This window comes from Myxine glutinosa, chromosome 2 (assembly GCF_964187855.1).
Source record: "Myxine glutinosa chromosome 2, kmMyxGlut1.1, whole genome shotgun sequence".
NCBI lineage: Eukaryota > Metazoa > Chordata > Myxini > Myxiniformes > Myxinidae > Myxine > Myxine glutinosa.
In genome coordinates, this window is record NC_136262.1 from 98,587,505 (window position 1) to 98,604,523 (window position 17,019).

The 17,019-nt window shown below is 49.8% G+C and overlaps 1 protein-coding gene across 5 annotated transcripts in view; it reads right to left on the reverse strand.

Annotated features, from left to right (window-relative positions):
- The window catches only part of LOC137421530 (immunoglobulin superfamily DCC subclass member 4), a 178,498-nt gene that overhangs the window by 71,134 nt on the left and 90,345 nt on the right, over positions 1–17,019 (reverse strand). For all 5 annotated transcript variants that reach the window (XM_078771338.1, XM_078771340.1, XM_078771337.1 and 2 more), the window contains exons 4-8: positions 16,679–16,815; positions 11,330–11,479; positions 9,839–9,994; positions 6,633–7,043; positions 6,221–6,385 (exon numbers count right to left, since the gene is read on the reverse strand). In XM_078771338.1, coding sequence (XP_078627464.1) covers positions 6,221–6,385; positions 6,633–7,043; positions 9,839–9,994; positions 11,330–11,479; positions 16,679–16,815 — 1,019 coding nt within the window. The remainder of the gene's footprint in view (positions 1–6,220; positions 6,386–6,632; positions 7,044–9,838; positions 9,995–11,329; positions 11,480–16,678; positions 16,816–17,019) is intronic.

The window sequence follows — 17,019 nt, forward strand, 5'->3', positions numbered from 1 at the left end:
GCATGCCCGGACGCTCTGGGCGAGCCCTGGAAAGGCGATAGCGGGCATGCCCGGACGCTCTGGGCGAGCCCTGGAAAGGCGAGAGCGGGCATGCCTGGGAAAGACGAGACCGGGCGTGCCCGGGAGGTTCGGGCGTGCCCGGGAACAGTGAGTCCGGGCATGCCCGGGAGAGGCGCGTCTGGCCGTGTTCTGGCCGGTGCAAGGCGATTGTGTGCATCCAGCGGTAACCGCTACACACGCCCCTCCAGAATCGACCTGCACCGGCAGGGTCAATTTAAGGGGGGTCCGGATGACCCGGCCAAAGCGACCCCTGGAGGGTCGTGGGGAGGGGTCCGACGTGGTGGTGGGTGGTCGAGCGGGGGGAACTGTGGACGGGGGGCGGCCTCGCCGCGGAGGAAGGGCCAACCGTGGTGGTCGGTCGACGTCCATGTGCGCCGGTTTGAGGCGGTCCACAGAGATCCGGTCCGACCGGCCGCCAACGTCGACGACAAAGGACTTGTCGCCTCGTCGCAGGACCCGGAAGGGCCCGTCGTACGGCGGCCGGAGTGGCCCCCGGTGCGCGTCATGACGCACAGACGTACTCCGCTGTGCGAAGCGCCGGGGGGACGTAGGACTGGGGGCCACCGTGGCGGGACGTTGGCACGGGGGCAAATCGGCGGGCGGCCTCCTGGAGGTCCGAGCGCTGGTGTGCGGCGGACCAGGGACTGGTAGCGTCGGGCACGAACTCGCCCGGGATGCGGAGCGGCTGGCCGTAGACGAGCTCGGCGGCGGACGCCCCGGAGGTCCTCCTTGGGGGCCGTGCGGAGGCCCAAAAGGACCCACGGCAGCCGGTCGGTCCAACCTTCGTCCTGAAAGCCGGCCATGAGTGCGGCCTTCATGGAGTGGTGAAACCGCTCGCACAACCCGTTGGCTTGGGGGTGGTAGGCCGTGGTGCAGTGCAGCGTGACCCCCAATGAGCGGGCGACCGCGCCCCAAAGTTCGGACGTGAACTGTGGGCCGCGGTCGGACGAGATGTCCGCCGGTGCGCCGAAGCGCGCGACCCAGGTGGCGATGAACGCCTGCGCCACGTCGGCCGTGGTGGTGGAGGTGAGGGGCACGGCCTCCGGCCACCTGGTGGTCCTGTCCACCATGGTGAGCAGGTGGGTGAACCCCCGCGATGGGGGCAGGGGACCCACCAGGTCCACGTGGACGTGGTCGAAACGCCGTGCAGGCACAGTGAAAGGTGCCAGCGGGGCCTGGGTGTGGCGGTGGACCTTGGCCCGCTGGCAGGCCGTGCAGGCGTTGGCCCAGTCGCGGACGTTCCGTCGAAGGCCGTGCCAGACGAAACGCGCCGACACCAGCTTCTGAGAAGCTTTCCGGCCCGGGTGAGAAAGGCCGTGGATGGAGGCGAAGATGCGGCGCTGCCAGGAAACGGGCACGATGGGGCGAGGCTGGCCCTGGGAGACGTCGCAGAGCAGGACGGTGCCCGCGAAGGGGATGTCGGCCAGGCGGAGGCCCGTGTCCGCCGCCCGGAGGGCCTGCACCGAGGTGTCGGTGGTCTGGTCGGCCGCCATGAGCGCGAAGTCCACGCCGTGGTGGACCGCGTTCGCGCTGGCCCGAGAAAGACAGTCGGCCACAGCGTTGTCTTTGCCGGCGACGTGCCGGATGTCCGTGGTGAATTCCGACACGGCGGAGAGGTGGCGCTGCTGGCGGGCCGACCACGGCTCCGTGACTTTGGCCAATGCGTAGACCAACGGCTTGTGGTCGACGAAAGCCGTGAACGGGCGGCCCTCCAGGAGGTGTCGGAAATGGCGAACGGCCAGGAATAGACCGAGCAGCTCGCGGTCGAACGTGCTGTATTTTAACTCGTTCGGCCGGAGCTGCCGGCTGAAAAAAGTGAGTGGCTGCCAAACCCCGTCCACCCATTGTTCATGGACGGCGCCCACCGCGTAGTTGGAGGCGTCCGTAGTGAGGGCGATGGGCGCGTTGAGCGCCGGGTGAGCCAGCAGCGTTGCGTCGGCGAGGGCCCGTTTTGCGCTCGCGAAGGCCGCGTCCATGGCCGCGGACCAAACGATGTCATGCTTGGCCGGCTTGCCCCGGAGGGCCTCGTAAAGGGGCCGCATGAGCTGAGCAGCGCGGGGCACGAATCGGTGATAAAAATTCACCATGCCGAGTAACTCTTGCAGGGCCTTGATGGAACGGGGACGCGGGAACGTGGTGATGGCCTCGACCTTGGTCGGCAGCGGCACGGCCCCGGTCTTGGTGATGCGGTGGCCCAAAAAGTCAACGGTCGTCGTGCCGAAGTGGCATTTGGCCGGGTTGACAATTAAGCCATGCTCGCTGAGGCGATCGAACACTGTTCGGAGGTGGAGGAGGTGCTCAGCGCGGGACGTGCTGGCGACGAGGATGTCGTCCAGATAGACGAAAAGAAATGGCAGGTCGCGCAGCACGCCGTCCATTAAGCGCTGGAACGCCTGGGCCGCGTTCTTGAGGCCAAACGGCATCCTCAAAAATTCGAACAGGCCGAACGGCGTGATGACGGCCGTCTTCGGGACGTCGGCCGCCCGGACAGGTACCTGGTGGTATCCCCGTATCAGGTCAATTTTGGAAAATATGACCCGTCCCGCCAAACGGGCGGAAAAGTCCTGGATGTGCGGGATCGGGTACCTGTCGGGGGTGGTAGCGTCGTTGAGGCGGCGGTAGTCGCCACACGGGCGCCATCCGCCCCCCGGCTTTGGCACGATGTGCAGTGGTGAGGCCCACGCGCTATTGGAGCGCCGCACGATGCTGAGGTGCTCCAACGCGTCGAACTCGGCCTTTGCCATGGCGAGCTTGGCCGGGTCGAGGCGGCGGGCCCTGGCGTAGACCTGCGGGCCCGTAGTGGGTATGTGGTGCTCGATCCCATGCCGCACTGCGACGGCCGAAAACGTCGGCCGTGTGAGGGCCGGGAATTCCGCGAGCAGGCGAGCGAACTCGTTCGCCGTCGGGAGGGCGCACGCCAGTTCGGTCGGCGCGGAGCTGCTCATCGTGCACGCCAGGGAGCTGAAGGTCTCGGCGTTGACAAGGCGACGACGTTTGACTTTGACCAGCAGCCCGTGCGCGCAGAGGAAGTCGGCGCCCAGCAAAGCCATGGGGACGCAGGCGGTCACAAAGGTCCACTGAAAGCGCTGGCTGCCGAAGCAGAGGGTGACGTTGCGCGGGCCGAAACTGCGTATGGCCGAGCCATTAGCAGCGACCAAAGAGGGGCCGCAAACGGCGTCCCGCCTGTCCTGCTCGGAGGCGGGTATGACGCTCAGTTGGGCGCCGGTGTCACAAAGGAAACGCCGCCCGGACGCTTTGTCCCGAATAAAAAGCAAGTTGCCCGAGTTGCCGGCGCTCATGGCTGGGAATGAACGCCGGCCCGGCCGTTTCCCGACTTGCCGAAAGTGCACGGGGGTCGGCACATCCGAGCCTTGTGTCCGAACCTGGCGTGGTAATAACACCACGCCTGGTCAGGTGGAGGCCCCGGCCGTCGTGTCGGAAGCGGTCGGTGCGGCGTGGCAGCCGCCAGTTTCACCGGCAGTTCGGCCTCCAACCGCGCAGGGCGCTCGGGCGTCGTGGGCTTCACCTCGGACGGCGGCAGGCTCCAGGTAGCCGCGCCGATGTGTTGGCCCACCGAGGAGATCTTATCGGCTTCCCTGGCGAGGGCGCGGGGATCGGTGATCGACGTGCCAGCCAGGGCGAGGCGTACCGGGTGAGGCAGCTGGCGAAGGAACAACTCGCGGAACAGAAAATCCGGAGAGTGCTCACCGAGCAACGAGAGCATATAGTCCATGTGCTCGGACGGGCGCGTGTCGCCGAGCTCGGGCAGGTCGAGCAGGCGCCGTGCGCGTGCCGCCGGTGAGAGGGCGAAAGCGTCGAGGAGGAGCGTCTTCAGCGCGTCATACTTGTCGGCAGCCGGCAGGTGCTCGAGGAGGCTCAGGGCGCGGGCCGCGGTGGCGGAACCGAGCGCTGCCACGACGTGGTGGAAGCGGGTGTCGTCCGCGGTGATGCCTCGCAGGGCGAACTGGGAGTCCGCCTGGGCGAACCAAACAGCCGCGTGAGCCTCCCAGAAGGTAGGCAGTTTAAGAGTCACTGCCGTGTCCATGTCGGTAGGTCACCAGTGAAGGAGCTGTGCTCCAACGCGAGTCGAAAGAATTGACGCGACCAAAGACGGAATTCGTCCGAGTTGCTTTATTGAAACAAAACAGCTCAGGTATTCTGACAAAAGCCCGTTTATCGGGCAGCAATATATATACACATTTATGTCGGGAAGTTTGCCTGGCAAAAGCTATACCGGGCATGCCCGGGTGTCAAGGGCGAGCCTTGGAAAGGCGAGTCTGGACCTGCCCGGGCGTGTTTGGCTGCGGCCTGGCAAGTCGAGGCTGGGCGTGCCCGGGCGCTCTGGACGAGCACTGGAAAGGCGAGAGCGGGCATGCCCGGACGCTCTGGGCGAGCCCTGGAAAGGCGATAGCGGGCATGCACGGACGCTCTGGGCGAGCCCTGGAAAGGCGATAGCGGGCATGCCCGGACGCTCTGGGCGAGCCCTGTAAAGGCGATAGCGGGCATGCCTGGACGCTCTGGGCGAGCCCTGGAAAGGCGAGAGCGGGCATGCCTGGGAAAGACGAGACCGGGCGTGCCCGGGAGGTTCGGGCGTGCCCGGGAACAGTGAGTCCGGGCATGCCCGGGAGAGGCGCGTCTGGCCGTGTTCTGGCCGGTGCAAGGCGATTGTGTGCATCCAGCGGTAACCGCTACACCATCATGTATTGTCTTTGTGCCAAGTATGAACAAAATCGGTCCATACATCTCCTGAGATATATAGTTGCCGATGCATGCACACATGCATGCACGGATGAGACAGACAAGACCCAATCCATAAGCCCACATTTCAGACGTCCAACGGGGACTAATAATACTGTATCATAATATAACCCAAAAGTGATGTCAATATTAATCATCATAAAAGGTCCAAAATGGAGGAATCCTTAAATGTGAGTAAGTGAAGCCTGGTGTTGGCTTAGCGGTTAGGGTGCTGGCTTGGGATCCTAGGATCCTGGGTTCAAATCCCAGTCGATCAATTAATTAACATCAGGGGGGTTGACTCAGCCTGTCATCCTTCCGAGGTCGGCAAATTGAGTACGAGTTCACTGGTAATTCCCTGTGTGTCGCAAGAGGCGACTAACAGGGTTGGCGGCAGGAAGGGCATCTGGCCGTAAAACATTGCTTCAAAAAGGGGACCATGGTGCCCCAAAAAAGGTTAACCCCCTGCTCTGCGGGGGAAAATGGCCTCTAAAGGTGGTTCCTTAAATGTGAATAAGTGGACCAGTGGTGAGGACATGCATTGGCGTTCCGATTGAAGGCTGCATGTTAATTTCACTATTAGATTGTCAATAAAAACCTAGCTGGCACACTATTGATTTTCAGAGAGGGGCTAATCTGCCTGCCCTGCTCGGTCTGGTTATATATGATGGCAGTTCACAGTATACCACTCAGGTTACATATGACGCCAGTTCACAGTATACCACTCAGCTGAGCATTAAAATGCTAATAAAAAGGTAGTACCATGCAACAATCTAGCCTGGATTTGGATTTGAATCCCTAGCCTGGATTTGAATCTCGGCCCGGCTATAAACTGTCATCCTGGTGTTCGGCAGCCAGGGCAATTCACCAATGTATGCGCAGTCACTCGGATGGACGTTAAACTGGGTGTCCCGTCTGCTAGCATTAGTTAGTGGACATTAAAGATCCCACGGTGTTCTTTGCAAAGAGTAGGGGATTTATCGACGGCACCCTGGCCAAGTTCCAAATTCTTGATCTAACCTCCAGGAAGGCATCAGTGGCACAATGACGCCCCCAGCAAATCATGCTTTCCGCAGCCAAGTGCTGCAAATGAAAGATGAAGAAGAAGATCCATTTTCATTGCAAATATCTCCCTCCCACAGATCTCCCGATGTCCTGTTCTCTGCTGTTGTGCTTGTGCTTCCCTCTCTCTCCCCAACTTGTCTCACGCTCCCTTTATCTTATGTTTTATGTGTCAGTTTGTTGTTATGTGATTAATGTTAGCTCTTGCACGAGTCTCTCTTGAATACAATATATATATATATATATATATATATATATATATATATATATATATATATATATATATATATATATATATATATATTTATTTATTTATTTATAACGTTGCACTGGATAGCACTCTCAATTGCTAAACTCTCACCCCCTTCTTCTGTGCGTGCATTCAGCTTCTCTGATGTCTGGCTCGCTCCGCCTTTGCTGTAGGCCACGGCGTAGAAGATATAGTTGGTATTTGCTTCCAGTTCTGTGACCAGGAACTCCATGGTTTTATTGATGATAGCAAATTGATACTCTTGGTTGTTGTTTCCTGTCACACAACACACACGTATGCTGATCATTCAAACGTTGCATTTTCACCTCCATGGGTGACAAAACTAACTGAGCTGTTCAAGGAATCAGGAATCAATCGAGTGCTGGGTAAAGGTTTTATGTTATTTCAAAAGACATTTATTGGTACAATTAAATCATCCTTTTTCTGAGGCCATAGGTTTGTAAAAGGTACCCTGTTGGGTTTCAAAGAAGACAAAACATCCCCATTCCAACTCGAAACGTACCAACAGCTTTCTGGTAGTGAACCGAGAAGCCGATGATTTCACCACTGTGTTGTTTTGGACGATCCCAGCTGAGCAAAATAGTGGAGCTAGACCGGGTCACGACCCGGAGGTTGCGTGGTGGGCCTGGCAAGCCCTGACGGATGGTGACCACGAGGTGAGCTACGGCACAATCCTCCCCGACACTGTTTTCAGCCACACATTGATACATTCCCACATCATCCAAGGACAGCTGGTTGATGACTAGATGGTCATTGTCCTGAATCTTTATGCGTCCGTTCGAGTGGACAGGATGCCCGTCCTTGAGCCAGCGAATCGTCGGCACTGGCTCACCATCTGCAATGCAGATGAAGCGGGCAGTGCCTGCCCGGGCCTTGCTAAGATTTTCTGGTGGTTTGGTGATGTGAGGAGGAGCTGCGGAGAAGATAACGACAAAGATAGTGGAAAGAAGCAATTGGTTGAGACAAAGCTGTGGCTGTGACTTTTTGATCATTTGCTGTAAGCCATCATTTTTACATTTACATCATTTTTAAAGCAGGCCATTAAAGGAAATCAGCACATTTACATCAGTAAATCGAAAACTCTGCATTTTATAAAGTAAGAAAAAAGTTGGCGGAAGACATGTCAGAAGTTCCTCAGTGCACTTCCGTTAGGGGTTTCATTAGCAGGTCAGGTGGGCCGGTAGAGAAAGAATGCGTTAGAATGGAAACACTGGCTTCATGAGCACAGATTTACAGTCACGTGAAAAAGTAAGTACACCCCATGTAAAGTTTTGACTTTTTCAACATATTTCAACGTACAGCTATTTGATCTTCATTTCAACAATATTGACAGATAAAGGTGATATAATAAAACAAATATCATGAAACATTTACATTTTGTAGTCCATTGTATAATTTAAATAAACAGAAATGCAAATTTCGCATGTGGAAAAAGTAAGTACACCCTTGGCTCTAATAGGTGGTATTGCCCCCTTTGGCAGAAACAACCTCAAGTAGGCATTTCTTATAACTGCCTACCCGTCTCTGACATCGACTGGGAGAAATTTTTGCCCACTCCTCCATGCAGAATTATTTCAGCTGTGCGATGTTTGAGGAGTTTATGGAATGCACAGCTCGTTTCAAATCCCCCCACAACATCTCGATGGGATTTAAATCCGAGCTATGACTTGGCCATTCCAGAACCCTCCATTTCTTTCTTTTCAGCCATTTCTTGGTGGATTTACTGGTATGTTTAGGGTCATTGTCCGCAGCTCAATGGAATACTGCTCTCCCCTCTGGGCTGGTGCTCCTGCCTCACACCTAGCTCGTCTTCACGCTGTTGAAACCAAAGCATTCAGAATCATTGGAATCTCCCGCGATGAAGCTAACTCCAAGGGCCTCTCACTCACTCGCCGCAGGCAGGTAGGTGGTCTTTCCGTCTTCTACCGACTCCTCTCTGGCCTTGCCCCCCCCCCCCCCCCCAGCTCTCTCTGGGCTCTGTCCCGCAAATATTCCTACAGGTCGCACAGGATCTGCCTGCAGCCCTCTTATGGTTAAACTGCCAAAATCAAGACTCTCTGCTCACCTTCACTCCTTCGTTCCTCTTTTCTCCCACCTCTGGAACAAACTCCCTCACTCTCTTCAATCCCACTCCACCCTCCAGGTCTTTAAAACAGCTGTTCACCACCATCTCTTATCTTCCCCCATCCAAAACCTTGATCTTTTCTATCCCCGCTAATTTCACCCCAATTCCACTTTTTTGAAATACCAACTTCTGTCCTGGAAGTCCTTGGTGTCCTTGTGTTTTATACTTCTCCCACCCACCCCCCCCCCCTTCCCACGCCTCCTCCCCCCAAGCCCTCTCCCTCCCACACATCTCCCTGCTCTTAAATGTTGTGTGCTCTCAAGTGTTTGTGTGCTTTCCCTTCTCTTGTCTTCCGCTCCCTCTTTTTATATATTTTGTTTGTCTGGTTGATTTGTTTGTGAAGTAAATGTCAGCTCTTTCACGAACCTCGATTCAGTATACAAAAAAAAAAGAAAAAAAAAAGTCATGTTGCAAGGTCCACCTTCGGTTGAGCTTCAACTTTCTGACAGATGGCCTCACATTATCCTCAAGCACCCTCTGGTACAATGAAGAATTCATAGTGGATTCTATGATGGTGAGCTGCCCAGGCCTTGATACAGCAAAGCTGCCCCAAACCATAATATTTCGACCACCATGCTTTACAGTTGGTATCAGGTTCTTGTGGTCAAATGCTGTCTTTGGTTTTCGCCAAACATGTCTTCTGGTACTGTGGCCAAATAGCTCTACCTTTGACTCATCTGTCCAGAGCACATTGTTCCAGAAGTGCTAGTCTTTGCCTGGATGTTCATTGGCAAACTTTAGTCTTGCCCTGATGTTCTTTCTGGACAGCAAAGGTTTCCTCCTGGCACATCTCCCATGTAGATCAAATTTGTGCAGCCTCTTTCTAATGGTAGACTCGTGCACTTTGACATCAACAGTGGCAAGAGCTACCTGTAGGTCCCATTATAACATTCTGGGGTTCTTAGAGACTTCTTTCAGCATCTTGCGGTCTGCTCTCGGGCTGAACTTGCTGGGGCGGCCTGGCCTGAACAAGTTGGCAGTTGTTTGGAATCTTCTCCACTTGTAGATGATCTTCTGGACAGTCGAATGATTGATTTCAAATTGTTTGGAGATCTTTTTTAATCCTTTCCCAGACTCATAGGCATCTATAACCTTCTTTCTGAAGCCATCAAAGAGCTCTTTTGTTCGAGGCATGGTGACGCCGCACACTTCAACAACAAAGAGCAAACCAAACTAAATGTTTGAGGTTTAAATAAGACAGGTTCCTCGAAGATCCTCTCTAACGATGTTCTAATCATTTGCACCTGAGCTGGTGCACCTGATTCTAATTTTAGGTATTTGAAGTAGTGATAAATGTAGGGGTGTACTTACTTTTTCCACATGCGAAATTTGCATTTATGTTTATTTAAATTATACAATGGACTACATAATGTAAATGTTTCATGATATTTGTTATATTATATCACCTTTATCTATCAATATTGTTGAGATGAAGATCAAATAGCTGTATGTTGAAATATGTTGAAAAAGTCAAAACTTTACATGGGGTGTACTTACTTTTTCACGTGACTGTATATACCTGAGATGGAAACAAGGATGATGAAAAGCCCAATAGGACCAAATCGCAGGCAAGTGATCCTTACTTAAAACTGTGAGCCAAGCGGTGCTCGTGAGGGATTCCTGTGATCTCGTGTCTTCCACCTGACATACATAGGCTCCTGCATGTTTAGGCCAGGCAGATGTGAACAGCAGGTTCGCACGGCCAATGATCGAAACCTCGGCTCTTAAAGGCCTTCCATCTGAAGGGAGGGGTGAAGATGTTTGTGAGTGGGGGGGGGGGGGGGGTGAGGGGGGGAGAGGGGGAATTGGGAAAAATGTGAGTCACATCATTGTAAGGAATCTTACCGAAAGATTATTTTAATTGTCATAAAAAACAGAAATATGACAGAGGTTGTTTCGCTGGCAGAGTTAGCTATCAAGGATATTCTAACGATTTACATACTTGAGTTATTTAATGTGGGCTGGAAGAACCGCTCCGAGCTGTATGGTAGAACTTGTCAAACAGCTGGTAGAATAGCGTACTCACCTTTGAGCTGTCTCGTTTGGGTTCGATTCCTGGCCCTACGGTAAACATCAACCAAGTATCTTATCTGCAAGCATCTGCTTGTGGATGTTAACGATCCCACTGTATCGTTAAAAAAATCAGGCCAATGTGTGCCTGTACTTCCTGCAGATCCCTTCCTCCGTTCACTCTTCTCCCTTATATTCGCAATACCTATCAATTGAACTAACATTCCTTTTAAATGAATTAATTTGCATCTTACATATGGACCAGTATCTTCATTTGGTTGTGCTTTGATGAGGCTTATATTGGCTGTAAAATTTCCTGTTAGGTTGCAGAAACAACAACAACAACAGCAACACAAGATATAAGAAGGCACCGATACTTTGCAAACTAAAGAGGAAGGATTGGAGGAGATGATGAGGAGAAGGTGATGACACTTCTCCTGAGCTGTTATGCTCGTTTTCAAGCAGTGCAAATCATTTGAAAACCAACATACCCAGTAAAGGAGGAATTGGGGGTCTTCTGCAGGCGAACCTGGGAGGTTCAGACCTAATCACTGACCACAATGGACTAACTTCATCCCTGTGTCTAAGGAGATCAATTGGTCTAAGGAGATCCAGATTCCTCCCATGAACGGACAGACAGGCACACTGGAGCAGAGCATTATAGTGATAGACGTTCATGCATGTATTTACCCTCCTACTTTTAGCCATTGTTAATTTCAAGGTATGGTGAGGTAGTGTCATTGACACTATGTTGGGTCAAAGCAAATCACTTTTGCTGTTTACATGGTTTCTGTAGGCCATGACTTCGAGATTATCCTGCATTTAATCTGAAAATGATGAGATTTCGTAAAAAGATGTCATACACCGACTGAAATGCAACCAGAATCAATACAAGCTTTGCAGTGATATGATAGAGCAAAAACAACAGAAAGAAATCCAAACAAAGACAGACAGGGAAACAATTTGAGATGCAATGTTCATAGAACTCATGGCAATATTGGAAACAAGTGGAAATTCTGTGCTTATGGAAGATCAATCAGGTCGATGAGTTCGTCTTGACTTACCCTGGTGGCTCCAGGAAACGATGGGGCCAGATGGTGATGCATCCAAGGGGATAAAAGCCAGGCACTCGAGAACAGCCAGTCCACCTGCTACTACAGTTATATTTTCCGGGCGCACAACGAAGGCCAGACCCGGCAGGTCAGCCATAGGTTCTGAAAAACACCACGATTACAAATCTGTCAAAAGCAAGCCGAGGAGCTTGCTTTCTCCCCTTTTCAAAGCATAGTGATGTTTCCGCCAGACTGCCACAGCCACTACCAAGGATTCTTCAAATCCACACAAATATAGAGGCGAACCAAAAGTTATACCAAGTGTGAATAATATTTTTTTTTGCAATTAGTTAAATTTGTAAACTACAATTCATCCACGAATTTGCCAATTAGCAATAAAATTGCAGTTTTCCTTGAGTTGAATTCAAAATCTTTCAACCGAACATAGAACATTGGAAGCCTTGCCAGTGTGATGGAAAATAAGCAAGTTATGAATCATAGACTCTCACACAATCCCGTTCATATAAAGATCATTCTCCCATAATGCAATACTAGTTGACCCGGAAGTGCCAGTAACATAATTTAAGATAATTGGCATGACAATGGGCATGTGGGAATGCATTTTTTTTTTTTCCATATCAAAAACATTCACACACTCTTTCCCTTTCAGGCGATCATTCTGTTCCAAAGCAAAACCAACGCACAAGGTGTGTGGCTATGGCCTGCAGATTGGGCCTTCGATGGCAGACTGGCTCCACTAAGCATATATCAAATCATTCAGTATTCTGGGTGCAAACTCCTTTAACACGGCGATCTTCCATACAAAACTAGAACGGTACTCGGTAGAGCGCACACCTCCGCCAGGCTCAACAGTTTATGGTTTTTATCCAAATGATAGGCTGGATTTGGATTCCAACCTGAACCAAAATCTAATCATCTTGTTGTTGTCACCGAACCAACTCGTCCACCTAGTTTAGTTATAACTCGTCCACAACTTTTTTAAATATCATGTTATATATCGGTTTTCGCGCGATCTCTCAATGGTGAAGAATCACTAGGAAATTAAATAATTCTCGTATCCGGACCCATATTCAGATCTTGACCAAAATTGAATCGATTTTGTCTTGTCACACACCCAACCGGTCCACCAAGTTTCGTCCAAATCCGTCCACAATTTTTGAGATATCCTGCTGGGTATCGTTTTTGGCCCTATCTCCCAATGGTGAAGAATCACTTAAAAATTCTACTAGCCGGATCCGATTCCGGATATTCACCAAAATCTAATAATTTCGTCATCGTTACATACACTACCTCTTTGCCAAATTTCGTCCGAATCCGTCCACAACTTTTGAGATATCTTGTTCACAGATAACCAGATAGGCAGACAAGGGTGAAAACATAACCTCCATCCACCTTTGGTGGCGGAGGTAACAACAGATTCCATGAACATTGTATTGCCTCGGTCTTCCATTAGTAACCAATTTTCCGATACTGTAAGAGCTACAACAGCAAAAATCCACCTCTCTCGGTATATATCTCACAGCTCTTAGGCTGAGCTGCACACTGAAAGCTTTTTTGTTCAAATAAAATCCTTTTTTGTAAGCATAATCTAGATTCATGGACGAGCGATTGAAACCTTTACTACACAGATCAAATTGAGTTCAATCAGGAGCAGCATCTAGACCAAGTGTTCAGGCATGAAATGTTTATACCCGTAGGACAAGTAGGATCAAAGGATTATGGTGGGACCTTTAAACTCAAAGCAAATGTGCATTTGCAGAATGCTGGTTGGTTGCCAAGTTTTCTGTGTTTCAGGGCTGGGCCAATATATTTATTATTTTGGTGTATGGGAACGCATATGTGCAACTGGTGAGTTAACTGGACATGTCCCTTTTTGTGATTACCCCACGCATGCGAAGCGAAAAGTGGGGTAAATATATAGGTTCACTTCTGCATGTCCGTCCGTCTGTCCATCTACAAGTGGCAGTTTATGGTCGATGACGAGCGTGACTTAAATTGAATGTTATATTTTGAACATGAATCAAAAAACTACCCTGTAGTTTATTAGCAATACTTTACTTTGGCTCTGAATCGGTCCCCATCACATGTGTAGAAAGGAATGAGATATCTTTTTCTCTACTCTGTCTGCCTGTCTGGCAGTCAAACAAAATTCAAAATCATTCCAAAAGGGGACTGATTGTTTTTAAGGACGTCATAAAGGGAACAAACAATAGGCATCTATATAATAATAGCGTAAGGACTCGACTTTGTTATCCCTTTTACGCCGCACCCAGTGACCCGATGCCCACGGCACTAATGGATTTACGATCTACGAACTTTGTTTATCACGTACAGACATACTCGAAAAATCTGAATTAGCCGACGTTGGGGCCCAAAAGCATCCGATTAACTGCCGATACGACGCCATCTTACGACGCCATCGTATTGGCATCTGCTGGGCGAAGGCGAAGCAAGCCGTCCGCTGATTGGACAGGCGAAGGCGAAAGCAAGCCGTAAACTGAGTGGACAATCCAGAGCATGCATTTGTGCCGGTGTCGGCGATCGTTGTTCATATACGCACTCTTCATTCTCATCTTTCTTCCTAACTCTTACTCGGACAAGTAAATCCCCAATGCCATCCATAATGGTACACTCTATCCAGACACCACATCCTCCCTTCCGTGGATGTTCCACGGGTTTCGGCTAGTCTATATAATAATAGCGTAAGGACTCGACTTTGTTATCCCTTTTATGCCACACCCAGTGACCCGATGCCCACGGCACTAATGGATTTACGATCTACGAACCGCGCTCTTTGTTTATCATGTACAGACATACTCGAAAAATCTGAATTAGCCAACGTTGGGGCCCAAAAGCATCTGATTAACTGCCGATACAACGCCATCTTACGACGCCATCGTATTGGCGTCTGCTGGGCGAAGGCGAAGCAAGCCGTCCGCTGATTGGACAGGCAAAGGCGAAAGCAAGCCGTCCACTAAGTGGACAATCCAGAGCATGCATTTGTGCCGGTGTCGGCGATCGTTGTTCATATACGCACTCTTCATTCTCATCTTTCTTCCTAACTCTTACTCAGACAAGCAAATCCCCTATGCCATCCATCATGGTACACTCTATCCATACACCACATCCTCCCTTCCGTGGATGTTCCACAGGTTTCGGCTAGTGAAGAACTAATATAGCATGTTAAAAAGGTGGTATAAAAGACGCTGCATCAACGGCGGTAAACTTCCAGAATTAATTTTGTTATAACACCTTTAAAATCTTTCTTTTACTTCAATTGAATAATATACTTGAACATTGCAGAAGAAAAAACGCCTTCTTGCCGCTTCCGAAAACATCCAGTTTTGCAGTATATGGACATGTTAAATAAGGTGGTGTACAAGACACTGCAACAATCGTGGTATTCTTCTGGAATTTTTTTTTATACGACATTTTAAATCATTATTTTATTTCAGTTGAATTATATATCGTATTTTCACGCAAATAACCCACGGCTATACGTTAAATTAGTTCCAAAAATTCCAACTGCGGGGACCGGGTAAATTCGTGTGTGGGTTATACGGTATTTCACCATATGGCACATGAAATAACCACTGGGGTGAATATAAATCGACAAGTAGATACAAATAGAGGCAATTTTTTTTGTAAGTTTATCTTTAAATACAGTTTTTTTTCGCATATTTACCTACACATATACATCTATTTCCAAGCTATTTAAGGTACCAATAAATCGTCTTCCGTAAAGCCCATAAAGTCCTCGTCTGTGTCGCTGTGAATCAGCTGAAGTACCTAGGAGTCGGAAAGTGTGGGTCTGTCTCAAACCATATCGTCATCACTCTCCTCCTCTTCTTCCAAAGAAATCAGTCCACTTTTTCGTCGACTTTTGAATTCGGCCGTGAAACTTTAAAATTTTCTCTTACTTGTACTGACAGCAGGGGTGTGTTCAGTTACCAAACATCTCGCTATCGCTTGCCAAGTCAGCCGTTCCTTATCAACGGTTTCAAATGGAGTGCTTGCTGGAGTACTTAAGCCACTTAGAAAACTCTATAAGAAACTTGGTAACTGAACACACCATGAAATTTTCTCGGCTTTCTCGGAACACACCACTGCTGTACGGCAGGGACTTGTAATGGTGTGGACCATTTCGTGGAATGATATAAAATTCAACAGTCTGCAGGGTATATATACATTTCTAAAGGATGAGCAGTGTGGTTTCCTGTTGCATCAGTAACGGAAACCATGCTGGTTTTTAACAGAATGGTACAGTAAACCATTATTATAACAACCCTTTCTCAAGATATTCATTCTAATGTCAATTGGTTATTTACCGCAGTTGTATTTGAAAAGAGCCATTCATTGGCCCTTGACAACAAAGCCGTGTCGGCTGCTGCAAGTATGGACATTGCATATCTCCTGGTCATGTGAATAGGAAAGCTGGCCTGTTGGGTATCCCTGTGAGCAAGTTATAGGCCTACGTGCCTGAAATTTTCCTCGAGCACTTTTTTCCCCTTGGTGAGGGGTATACCAGGGAGCGGGTTATTTGCGTGAAAATACGGTACTTCAAGAACACTGTGCAGGTGGGGTGTTCTATGAACTCTAGTTTAAGACCTCAATGTCTTGAGTTTGTGCCCCTGTCGCGCCGTAAAATGACATCACGTGGGTTGACTCAGCCTGTCATCCTTCCGAGATCGGCAAAATGAGTACCAGCTTACTGGAAACAGGAACTGCATCAGTGGCACAGCGGCGCTTACAGCAATGATGCAACACTCCCCGTTGAGCTGTTTAGCCTGGCTTTGAATACCGACCCAACTAAAAACGGTCATCCTGGTTTTTCACAGGCTGGGCAAATACATCAATGTGTGTGTCATCCCTCGGATGGATGTTATATTGAGTATCCCATCTGCTGGCATTACTTGGTGAACGTCAAAGATCCCACGGTGTCCTTCACAAAGAGTAGGGATGCCAACACCCTCACCAGATTCCAAATACCTGGCCTAACCTACAGGAGGCACTGCGTCAGCGGCAAAGCTACACATCCACCGCACCCCCCTCCAGGGATGATACCAATCAGCAGCCATGTGCTGCTCACAAAATGAAATTAAATGCATCACCGAGCTATATTTTTCTCTCTATGGTACAATATCGTTAGTAAAGCAATGAAGATGCCATCCAGCAATAAAGTCAGTTAAGTTCCCAACATTCTGCACAGCAACCAAGCTGAACTTTCAATGTAACTGTCCAACTGTAAAGAGATGGGGCTTGATGCACAGCAACATAAGGAGTAGGAGAAAGGAGTGGTGCGGTGGGTAAAGGAGGGTGAGGAGGTGCTTGAGTGCTTACTGGTATCCACAGTGAGATTAGCGTGCCGGCTCACGATACTGAGCATGGGGTTGGTTGTTGCTCGGCAGCGATAAGAAGCAGCATCTGCAGGTTGCACATTTGAGATCTGCAGGACGCCATTGGGTAGTGCAGAAAATCTATACATTTACAGTGACCAATGACAACGTGGGAAGAGGAATGGGCAGAGAAAGAGACAGGAAGAAAAACATAATTCGGCAAACAGGTTTTCAATCATACCACCAGTATGACAACAACAAAAACATGCAGTTGTAAATATATATTTTTTTTTTAAGAAAGGAAAAAAAAATGCAGTCCAATGTAATAATGCAGTTACCTTGATA